Below are 12,500 nucleotides of genomic sequence, written 5' to 3'. Positions count from 1 at the left end.
GACTTGGACCACACACACACAAGCACGCACACAATTGACACACACACACACACACACACACACACACACACACACACACACACACACACACACACAAACACGCGCACAAGCACACACTCACACACACGCACACACACACACACACACACACACGCGTGCGCACACACACACACACACACACACACACACACACACACACACACACACACACACACACACACACTAAAGGGGGATTCATACTTGTCGTGACTGGCGCTACCCTCCTTCATACTTCACTCGCGACCTCACTCGCGACCTCACTCGCGCCGTCACGTGACCCAAAATGACGTCACACGCCGTGGCGCGAGCTGCCGTGGCGCGACGTCGTGCACCCCAGAATTTTTGTAACTTGTCGTGCGCCACCAGCGACGACCATACAGGTAGGCAGGCAGACAAAGCAGGAGTTGCGAGGAGAGGCTACAACTACTGTAGGCTACTACAGAATGGATCCTGCATCATATTGAGGATAATAAAATGTCCTAGAGAGTTATTTTATCTTCTCTCTTAAATGTTGTTCAGTGAAACAATTGTTTACTTTGTTCAGAAGCACGTTGTGTTCCGCGATCTATTTATAAATTCTGCCGCTAGAACAATGCTCTCAAATGGTCTTGGAATGATATGGCAATGTAGGCTACAACAAAAAATATATGTTTCAATGTGGTAAGTCACAAGTCAGACGTTCAGTAGCCCTACAGCAGCCGTGTTTGGCTTTCTATTTTATACATCCATAGAACTCATGCTGCGAGTTGCGAAAGATACTGCCGTTTCTCTCATGAACAGCAGAGGGCACTTCCGACAATGCGAGCGAAAGCGCTTTTGAAGTATGAATAGTCTGTCGCAAGTGATGACGTCATTAATGGTTCTCGCGCCACTCGCGCCAAAGTGCGCACGTGAAGTATGCAGAGCCCTTTACACTCCCACACACACATTATTTGCACGTCGTCTCCTGAACCTCGGCCCTATGAAGTGGGTTAGCCATTGACACTATGGGCCATTTGGTTGAGCTGCCGTTCAGTAATGTCTCCTCCTGATCAGTGTAACCTGCCCCCAGCCCCCACCTGGTACCCCTGAGCACCCCTGTCACTGTTTCCATACAAAACAAAACACCACCCACCCTCACTGCCCCCCGCCTACTCCGTTCCCAGTGGTCAGACTCCTTGCATCAGCTACCTGCAGTAATTTCTCTTCACTATAACAGCTCCCACCACCATCACCACCATCACCACCACCACCTACAAAACGCATACACGTACGTATCTCTAGTCCAGGAGCCTTGGCATCGTTCTAGTTCAGGAGCCTTTGCTCAGTGCCACATCCACTCCCCACCAAACCCCACCAAACCAACCCATTAATCCCTCCTGGGCGTCCACCTTCGTTCAGCTACCCCAGCAGTAATATCTCCTCTCTATCTCCTCCAGTCGAGGTGGCTTTGCACTATTTCCACACACAGCACACACACATCCTCCTTCAACCTGCATCACCACCACCCAACCCCCCCCCCCCCCCCCCAACCTTTGTGGCCCTCCCTCCTCCACCTTGGTTCAGCAGCTCCCTTCGGTAATACAGTAGATCTGCTCACTATAACCCCTGCTCCAGTTGCACTGAGCTCCCACGCAGCCCAGCACAGCACAGCACAGCACAGCACAGCAGATAACATACCCCAACACCCCCTCATCCCTCCTGGGCCTCCACCCTCACTCCACCTTTACCTACTGCCGGGCTTAAAACAGCCCTGTGTGACTAATATCCTTAATGAGGGAGCCAGAGAGGCCTTAGCTTCTTCCTATGGCCCACAGACAGGAATAGCAGCGCTGGCCAGGGACGCACCGCACGGACGGATGCATGCGGTTATTAGGGCCGGCCGAGATGCCGGAGGTAAAGCAAGCACAAGAGGAGGAGGTGGGTGGAGGAGGAGGAAGAGGAGGACGATTAGGAGGAGAAGGGGAATGAAGAGGATGTGGAGGAGGAGGAGGAGGAGGAGGAAGAGGATGACGATTAGGAGGAGAAGGGGAATGAAGAGGATGTGGAGGAGGAGGAGGAGGAGGAGGACAACGATTAGGAGGAGAAGGGGCATGAAGACGATGTGGAGCAGGAAGAGGAAGAGGAGGAGGCTGATTGTGGCACTAACTTTAGCCTGACATATTTGTCACAGGGTCAATGACATTGAGACGGGCTGGCAGGCAGGCAGGCAGGCAGGCAGGCAGGCAGGCAGGCAGGCAGGCAGGCAGGCAGGCAGGCAGGCGGATGACATACGTAAGTAAGTTCTGAGCAGCAGTCTTAGTCAGACATGGATGATATCTACATAAGCAACAGTACCAGTACATACAGATGTACTACATAGACAGCTAGGTATGCAAGCACTATAATATGGCTCAGACATGTGTTATATACATACATAGACAGCAGTCCCAACATACACAGACACATACAGGTAGACTGCTACGTATACAAGATTTAAAATGCAGGCAAAATGCTTGGACATGCATGTCCACACGCGCACACACAAAATCACTCACAAATTGATACATAGACTACATGGACATACACAAATGGATAGAAATGTGGCTGAATGATGTTAGGGGGGTACATCCACATTGCATGTACATTTACACAAAAGGTACGTATACATGCAGTAAGGGGTTCTGTGATGCATTGCACTAAGACACCCGACCACAGTTGGACTTGTATTAGACTGGCCTGGGTCATTTACCAGCCCTATCCCTATCTATCTTGCCCAGTCTCTTCCTGTCGTCATCTCCACTGTCCATATCCTCAACAAAAGTACAAAAAGCCCATAACATACAGTATTTCTAAAGAGATACTGTACATGCAGACAGATACAAAATATGCATACAAATGCGCCACCCAGTATGCAAAATGAAATAGCAAAAAAAATGGATAGGGTGATAGGGTGATTGGGAGTGGTAAGGTAAGTGAAAGCGCGGTTTACGGATGACGGGCTGCAGGAATGGAGGAGAGAAAGAAAAGGAGGGAAGAGCTGAATGGCAGGCCCAGGGAGGCAGGGAGGCAGGGAGGTGGAGAAAACAAACGGGCTCTCTGGATTAACACGTCAGGAAACCGCATTCCCAAGGCCCAGTAATGAAGACAAAATGACATGCACTGTACGCCGCTTCCTGCACGCTCTTACCATTCCAAAAATATCCCATGCTGATGGAATTCCTCAGCAGGACAACGATCCGCAAGGATGACCCCCCAAGAGGAGAGAGCAGAGGGAGAGAGGGGAGGAAGGAGGTTGATAACAAACACAGCAGAAGTGCATAGATAAAGGGAAATAAGTGTTAGCTTGGGGTGGGGGTGGGGGGTGATTAGCAAAAAGGCTATTGCTAGAGGCGAGCACACTTGCACACATCCTCAGATGTGGAGGAGCAAACAGACAAACAAACATGCATGCAGGCACACATGCATAGACATTAGGGCTGTAACGATATTGTATCGAACCGAGAAATGGTGATACACAGAGTCACGATACTGTATCGTGATACAAGGAGGCAGTATCGTGATACGCCCTTTCAAAGTTTTATTACCCATTACTCCAGAAAACAACCTTATGATTTGATGTGATAGTGTTTCCAAACTTCAGTGGAGATACATTTCAGAAATCGTGGGGTGTATCGAACCGTAGGTCACAAATCGTGATACCAACCGAATCGTGAGTTGAGTGTATCGTTACAGCCCTAATAGACATACACATTTTCTCTCTCTCTCTCTGCCTTTCTCTTTCTCTCTCTCTCTCTCTCTCTCTCTCTCTCTCTCTCTCTCTCTCTCTCTCTCTCTCACACACACACACACACACACACATACACACACACACACACACACACACACACACACACACACACACACACACACACACACACGCAGGCAAATACATGTACACTCGTAAACTTTAATTCTTAAGTCCTATAAATAGCCCATGAGTACATGCGCGCCCCATGCTGTAATAATCCTGTCTGCTGGGTGGGTGGTAATCATTTCAGCGCTGCGAACAGCCTGATGTTGGTCGGAGGGGCCTATTGGGAGGACTATTTTAGTACGTACGTTGTTTGTTGTGTGGACTGGAGCAGCTGTGATGGGTCCCAGAGAGCAGAGAGGGAGGAGTACGAGCAGCGTCAGGGGCCTGGTCTCATCCTTTGTGCCTCCTTGTCTCTCGTCGGGATAGAGAGACAGAGACAGAGACAGAGACAGAGAAGGGAGAGGCTACCCAGCAGTATCAGGGCCCGGTCTCCTCCCTCGTCTCTTGTCTCTCATCCATTTTGGAATTATTATCAAATCAATTGCTAGCACAACTTTTTTTTAAATCTAATTTTATTAACACATTGAGTACCGACGACGTAATAATGCGTTTTTCACGCCCATGCGTTGTATACCAAAACGCAAAAATACGTTTTTGCATTTAAATATCATATTTTGAATCTACACCCTTCAATGGACAATATATGTGATTTTGGTAGCTCTGTGATGGACATAAATGACAACATTTGCAGTCCAAAGTTGTTTGATTGTTATGATGTTTGAGTGTTATGATTTGGATATTTTAATTTAACTTACCAAGATGTCTGGAAGCCAACCCATGTCGCCTATCGCGCTGCCTGCATTGATTTCCCTAGTACGGTCACTGTAGCATCTGTTGTCTCTGACTTCACGCAATAGGTAAACACCATTGTATAGTGCCTGGAGTGTCTTGAACTTTCTGGACTTGCTAGACCTTTACCAGATCCTTGGATCCAAATGGCACCCGATATGTAATTGCAGTAATGCGCTCCGATTTGGACGTTTGATCGCCAAAAAGATAAGTTTCTGTGTCTTCCTGTATGTGAGAAGCCAGAAGCTAGCATGGCTACATATCATGATTCCCTGATTGTCGCTCCCAACGCAGGACGCTCCCCTGTCGGCTCGCTCCCACTAGCCAGACTATCGATCCGGGTGGGACTACACGTCCGGGAGTGATAGAAACACCTGGGACTACACGTCCGGGAGCGATCTCAGCTGGGAGTGTCCATCTGCCACCGCATATGATTCGGGTCGGATGGGCTAGGCTACATCTAAGCATCATATCATTTGGATTTGTTGTCAATGTTGGGCTATTATTTCGGGAGTCATCGGGAGCTATTTTAGCAAATGTCTCACCCTCTGCATGTGTGCAAAGAGTTTGTGATCAGTCCACGTGAAAAACGGGGATTTCAAAGGGCATCGATTGCTGGTGTCGTAGTGTGACAGAGCAGGAGGTGTGCTGCCGTATTCGTGAATCGTGCTATGTTGTTGTTTCCCTAGTAGCCTACGATCGGTAGCGTGTATTGTGTCTGACTTCACGCAATAGGTAAACACAGAGACCATTGTATATCGTGCCAGGAGTATCTTGAACTTTCTGGGCTTGCTACCTAGACCTTTACCAGCTCCTTGGATCAAAATGGCACCCGAATTGTAATTGGAGTAATGCGCTCCGATTTAGAAGTTTGATCGCCAACCAGATAAGTTTATTTGATTATTCACCCCTATGTTGAACTGTCTTCCTGTATGTGAAAAGCCAGAAGCTAGCATAGATGGCTACATATGGATCGGATGGGCTACATCTAAGCATCATATCATTGGGATTTGTTGTCAATGTTGGGCTATTATTTCGGGAGTCATCGGGAACTATTTTAGCAAATGTCCGACCTTCTGCATGTGTGCAAAGAGCTTGTGTTCAGTCTGTGTGAAAAACGTGGATTTCGAAGGGCATTGATTGCCAGTGTCGTAATGGTTTAGAGCAGGAGGTGTGTCTTGACGTGCAGGAAGATGTGTGTCAGAGCTAACCTTGCACCAAATTGTGATTAAAACCAACTCATCCCCTTTCAAACTCGTCACATTCTGAAGAAGCGCACCCTTCACAAAAACCTCAATATCTCCGATTGTAGCTGAATTCCATGGATACCCACTTCGGTTTAGCGTGGGTTTACTCGGCAATAAAAGCTCGTAGAGACACACAGTTTTCACCTACTAAGAGGGCAGCGTCTCCACTTTCAAACGAGTCATAACATATTTCAGTGGCCCTATCACATAATAAGCTGTGAGTCTACAAAAAAACGTAAAAAAGGGCTTAGAACGCTGGTATTCTACGACATAATTCCGTGAGCACCGCCGGTATTCAATGTGTTAAATCATCATCATCATCATCATCATCATCATCATAAAATGTAATTTTATTACACATTTATTACAAATGTACCCCTTCAGCAAATGCTTTGCCAATACAAAATGTATTTATTTTTCATGTCGATAAAGCTCTGTTGAATAAAGAGCACAGGAGCACGGGAGCTGGTGCCCCCCAGCAGTAGAGGCTATCCAGCTGTATCGGGGCCTGGTCTCGTCTCATCTTAGTGGGGTTGGGGTCAGCATCAGTAGAGCAGTGGAATCAGCCACCTCTGTGCTCATGTGGCCGTCTTCAAAAAGTATTTCTGGGGCTGTGTCTGTGTGACATAAGGAGAAAGAAACAAAGAAAGAACGAAAGAATGAAAGACATTGAATAAAATACAACGAAAGAAAACAATTCTCTTACACAGCACAAGACCAGTCAACTCGCTTCCTCTGTCTCTCCTTCTTGTTTTTCTGTTCTTCCAGAGTCCCATTGCTCTTTCGAAGTCTGGGCATATTATCAATCATGCATTTCCTGTCAGATAATAGATGAACGTTTCATCTACTATATTATGCTTCATCTTTTCTTTTGTCCTCTTCCTGTCCTCCTTGCTGAATTGTTTCTCGTTCTGTGTCCCCCCGGCACTTGTTTTGGGAGTGTGGTGTGGGAATGCTAGTGTTGTTGTTTACCCAATTGGCGGCCCATGGGAAGGGGTTGAGCAGAGTACGTTGTGAGGTAGGGAGGGGAGTTGAGCAAGGTTTATTACGGTGTAGGCAAGAGAGCTGAACATGATGCATGGAAGGGCATAGACGGTATATAGCATTCTGTGGGGTAGTGATAGGAGTTGAGCGGAGTGCATTGTGAGGTAGGAAGGGGAGTTGAGCAAGGTTTGTTGCTGAACACTATGCATTGAAGGGCATAGACATAGGTATACAGCAGGGCTATTCAATTAGAATTTCATCTGGGCCACATTTGGAAACCAAGAACTGCAGTCGGGCCGCACATTTTCAGACATCACGACCACTGAAATGACACTTAAAATCAGTAGTCCACAAACAAATTTTAAACATGTTCCTCTAAGCTAAAACTTAACCACATTGACTGTGAATGTATAAGACAAGCAGAAGATTCACAAGCAAATAATGTGTTGTACTGCAGTAACAAAACTGAAATGTATACTGCTTCATTTGGGGGCCATACCTGGGCCGCATGTGGACTGCATCTGGGCCGCATGTGGCCCTCGGGCCTCCAATTGAATAGCCCTGGTATACAGTATATCTATGGTGTGGGGTAGCGTATATAGGAGATGAGCAGAGTGCGTTGTGAGTATAGTTGAGCAGGGTGCATAACGGAGTGTCTGTACTGAATCTGGTGATCAGCACTCAACATTTCCACTGTTGCCTACTGGAACTCAAAGCCTCTTGTGGATGACAGAAACACACGCACACACATACGCACACGCACACACACACACACACACACACACACACACACACACACACACACACTGTACATTAGAAATCGGAGTCCCTGGGAGATCAATGCTCTTAGTGCCTCGTGCACAGTGTCTTTAATACAAATGTTATCATGTCATCAACTGTGTACTGCTTAGTATGAGAGTTCTCTAGAACAGTGTTTCCCAACCAGGGGTACGTGTACCACTAGGGGTACGCGAGCACACTGCAGGGGGTACTTGGAAAAGTGTTATTATTATAACAAATGTATGGAGCAGCCACATCAGGACAGAGAAAATGATATAACAAAATAATTAGGAGGTACTCATAGCACAACTAAGAGGCTTAGGGGGTACGCAAGACAAAAAAGGTTGGGAAACACTGCTCTAGAATGTCTATGTTGAGTGAGACGATTTCAGTCGAGAAGCTCCAAACACCAAACAAATATTAAATATACTTGTCTTCCTCTCCCTCTCCCTCTCCCCTCCCCTCTCTTTTGCCATCCTCCTCTCTTCTCTCCTCTCACCTCTCTTCTCCTCCTCCTCCTCTCGCCTCGTCTCCAGGTATGGCCTCGCAAGTGCAGGTGTTTTCGCCGCAGCAGGCTCTGGCGTCCAGTGCCTTCTTTAGCGTGAAGAAGCTCAAGGTGGAGCCGGCGGCGGTGGCGGTGGCCGGGGCGGGGATGGGGGTGCTGGGGGGAGGAGGGCTAGGAGGTGGTGGCTGTGGCTGGGACATGACGGGCTATGGCTCGCACCATGCCCACCCGCACGCCCACCCCCACCCCCACACACACCCGCACGCCCATCTGCCTCCACATCCACACCCACACCCACACCAGCAGTCCAGCAAGAGCGGCAGCAGTGGCAGTGGCAGTGGCGGCCCGTGTGCCTCGCTCCCCTGCGCCGCTCCGCCGGTGGGCCTCAAGGCCACGCTTCCCTACGAGCAGGCGCTCCTCTTTCCTGCCGCCGCCACCACCGCGGCCACCGGGCACATCCTGGTGGCCTCCGCTTCCGGATCGTTCTCATCCATGGCCGGGCCTCTGCTCGGTGGAGGAGGAGGAGGAGGAGGTGGTGGTGTAGGGAGTGGCAGTGGGAGTGTCGGAGCTGGTGGGGGTGGTGGTGGCAGCGCCAGTAGCAACGGAGGACTAGGAGCAGGTCACAACCTGACGCGGCGCAGCACGGTCAGCCTGCTGGACACGTACCAGCGGTGCGGCCTGAAGCGCAAGAGCGAGGAGCTGGAGCAGCAGCCTCTTCCTCAGCACCACCACCACCACCATCATCATCATCATCCTCAACACCATCAGGCCCATCAGCAGCAGCAGACACAGCAGCAGCAGCAGCACAACCTCAATCACAACCTCAATCACAACCAGAACCATAACAACCCCTCCACAGCCCAGACCATGGAGGAGCACACCACCATGAACCATAGCGGACCCACCAGCAGCGGAGGAGGGGGAGGAGGAGGAGGAGGAGGAGGAGGAGGAGGAGGAGGTGAGGTTACTGTTGTGCCAATTCACAGTTAAGATAGGCAATATGCGTAGAGGTTAGATTAAGAAGATATGATGGTAGTCATCAGGGATGGGCAATTTGGATTCATTTGTTAAAATCCAGTGCCGCATATTCCAAATTATCTGGTTTTACCCGTCCAATTCAACCAGATTTGATTTCGATTACTTTGTACAGTTGCTTGTCTCGTGTTTTTACAGTAGGATAGGTCAGGATATGTTGTAACATATTATTAAAAAGGGGCTAATAAATCTAACTTTGCATATTGACATTGACGTAGCAACCTGCTCTGTATAACATGTGAAAAAGTTACCAATAAAGCTGACTTTAGATATTGACATTGCCTTTTCGGGTGGAGGAGGAGGAACAGGGGGAACAGGAGGAGGAGCAGGAGGAGGAGGAGGCCTTGGAGTGGCAGCATCATCAGGGCAGCAGGCCGCAGCTTTACCCGTATCCACCACCACCAACGGCACCGGAACCGGAACCGGAACCGGAGCTGGAGCAGGAGGAACAGCGGCGACAACCAACACCAACACCACCGCCACGGCTACCGCCACAGCTACAGCTACGGCCACAGCCACGGCCACAGCGGCGTCCACCGCCACCTCCAAGAACAGCGGCGGCAACAGCGAGGGCGACTACCAGCTGGTGCAGCACGAGATGCTGTGCTCCATGACCAACACCTACGAGGTGCTGGAGTTCCTGGGCAGGGGCACCTTCGGGCAGGTGGTCAAGTGCTGGAAGAGGGGCACCAGCGAGATCGTGGCCATCAAGATCCTGAAGAACCACCCGTCTTACGCTCGCCAGGGCCAGATCGAGGTAAGAGCCATTACCAGTCATGGGGTCACCGTAGCGCATTGCACTATTGCACGCCATATTTATGCGATGCAGGGTCATCGAATATGGGGACCGGGGTTCGAACCCAGGCCAGGTCATTTCCCAAACCCTTGATACTGCATACTAAATGGCTCAAGTTATTTTCTGTTCTTTTTTTGGTGATCTTAATTGGCTTGGGCTGGCTTGGTGTGCTTTTTTTTACCAGTTTGCGCCAAAACCATCTCCACAGTAACAAGCAAATCATCTTCACTGTAACAACAAAAATAAAAATGCAATGTTCAATTCAACATAGAGTACTCTGGCTCCAAAATACATTAAATGGATTCTAAGTGTTGTAATTAACACTGCATTTTTTTTTACTGTGTAGCTCATCTGTCTGATTATCAGTCCTCCGTTGTTGTTCTGTCGTATATATATAGGTCAGCATCTTGGCGCGGCTCAGCACGGAGAGTGCTGACGACTTCAACTTTGGATGGATTCAAGTGTTGTAATTAAAACTGCATTTTTTTTTTTACTGTGTAGCTCATCTGTCTGATCTAGTGCTCCGTTGTTGTTCTGTTGTATATATATATAGGTCAGCATCTTGGCGCGGCTCAGCACGGAGAGTGCGGACGACTTCAACTTTGTGCGGGCCTACGAGTGCTTCCAGCACAAGAGCCACACGTGCCTGGTGTTCGAGATGCTGGAACAGAACCTGTACGACTTCCTGAAGCAGAACAAGTTCAGCCCGCTGCCCCTCAGACACATACGGCCCGTGCTGCAGCAGGTCAGCACAATAGTGGAGTTGGTGTGTGTGTGTGTGTGTGTGTGTGTGTGTGTGTGTGTGTGTGTGTGTGTGTGTGTGTGTGTGTGTGTGTGTGTGTGTGTGTGTGTGTGTGTGTTGTGTGTGTGTGCTTGTGTGTGTGTGTGTGTGTGTGTGTGTGTGTGTGTGTGTGTGTGTGTGTGTGTGTGTGTGTGTGTGTGTGTGTGTGCATGCTTGTGTGTGTGTGTGTGTGTGTGTGTGTGTGTGTGTGTGTGTGTGTGTGTGTGTGTGTGTGTGTGTGTGTGTGTGTGTGTGTGTGTGTGTGTGTGTGTGTGTGTGTGTATTTGCTAGCTTGCTGACCATAGCTTTCCATGGCAGCCTACTCTAGGTGCCCATGTGTGGTGTACAGTTTGCTGCAGTAGCTTGCTAAGCATGGCCGTGTGTATGTGGTGTGTGATCCTTAAGTGGCCACTGCTAGCTAAATGTAATGTCATGTAATGTAATTCAATGTAATGTAATGGCTGTGTGTGTGTGGTGTGTGGATATAAACATCAGCTAAGTGTAATGTAATGTAATGTCATATAATGTAATGTAATGAAATGTAATGGGTGTGTGTGTGTGTGTGTGGTCGGCAGGTGGGCACCGCACTGATGAAGCTGAAGAGCCTGGGCCTGATCCACGCCGACCTGAAGCCCGAGAACATCATGCTGGTGGACCCGGCGCGCCAGCCCTACCGCGTCAAGGTCATCGACTTCGGCTCGGCCAGCCACGTCTCCAAGGCAGTCTGCTCCACATACCTGCAGTCGCGCTACTACAGGTAAGGGGCCCGGGCCTGGGACTCACTAGTTTCACGCTGTCTCGTCTCTAAGGGCTGTACTTGCGCCTTACTTGCTGCCCCACAGTACAGAGGATAGCTGGTTGGCTACGTGTTTTCAGGTGAAGTACCAGGCCCAGCAAAGGCAGCAGTCTGGCTGGCAAATGTTACAGGAGAATTCAGTCTTTCAACACATACCACATACATGCAGAGACTGCACAGACATCCCAAGTTATTGTAGTGCTGTAAGGTGTCTGCTGATGTTGCATAACTTTTGGATGATATTTGGAGTAGGTTAAGACATGCTTTAAAAAAAATAAACAAGCAATGCCCGCAAAGGCAAAGGGCTAAACAAAAACGCTGCCGAGTACTGACAAGTCAAGGGTAGTGTGACCAAAACAAATGCATGTTGAAATTGTCTGGAATTCTCCTGAAATGACAGTGTTTCCCTTGGCTTTGTTGGTTGATGATGATGATGATGATGATGATGATGATGTGCGCGAGTTGGTTGGTTGGCTAAAATGAAACGCAGTGTGATGGTGCAGTAGTGTTGCTTTCCTCAGCAAGAGTTGAGGTTTCTATAGCGGAAAAGAGCTCTTTCTTTCATATTTAACTGACCAAAGTGACTAAATCAAGAAAGAAATCTAGAGAATGTTATTAGCTAAGTTAAGCTGTGCGTCAGATGTGATATACGAAATCATGGCATTGCATCTCCCTCTGCTGAAATAGCACTTTGTTGACTCATGGTGCTGTGCGCCCGCCCGTTTGGTTGGCGGGCTAAATGAAATGCAGTGTGCACAGTAGTGTTGTGAATTTTGTTTTCTGCTTAAATGTCTGTGAAGCTACTGATGCTTACTGTAAGTGATGCAATTTCTCCAATGATGCAGTAAATGGTTTTCCTCGACAAAAAATGCTGTGATATCTTGAAATCTTCAGTTTGGGTCATTGCAGTGCTACATGGTGCAGTGCCCTTATT

The 12,500-nt window shown here is 48.7% G+C and overlaps 1 protein-coding gene across 1 annotated transcript in view; it reads left to right on the top strand.

Annotated features, from left to right (window-relative positions):
* The window catches only part of hipk2 (homeodomain interacting protein kinase 2), a 123,835-nt gene that overhangs the window by 34,104 nt on the left and 77,231 nt on the right, over nucleotides 1-12,500 (top strand). Inside the window, exons 2-5 of the mRNA XM_063197820.1 lie at nucleotides 8,190-9,143; nucleotides 9,463-9,950; nucleotides 10,543-10,734; nucleotides 11,346-11,527. Coding sequence (XP_063053890.1) covers nucleotides 8,190-9,143; nucleotides 9,463-9,950; nucleotides 10,543-10,734; nucleotides 11,346-11,527 — 1,816 coding nt within the window. The remainder of the gene's footprint in view (nucleotides 1-8,189; nucleotides 9,144-9,462; nucleotides 9,951-10,542; nucleotides 10,735-11,345; nucleotides 11,528-12,500) is intronic.

This window comes from Engraulis encrasicolus, chromosome 4 (genome assembly GCF_034702125.1).
Source record: "Engraulis encrasicolus isolate BLACKSEA-1 chromosome 4, IST_EnEncr_1.0, whole genome shotgun sequence".
NCBI classification, from domain to species: Eukaryota; Metazoa; Chordata; class Actinopteri; order Clupeiformes; family Engraulidae; genus Engraulis; species Engraulis encrasicolus.
Note: the sequence above shows the minus strand (reverse complement) of the source record. Positions and strands in the feature narration are given on the sequence as shown.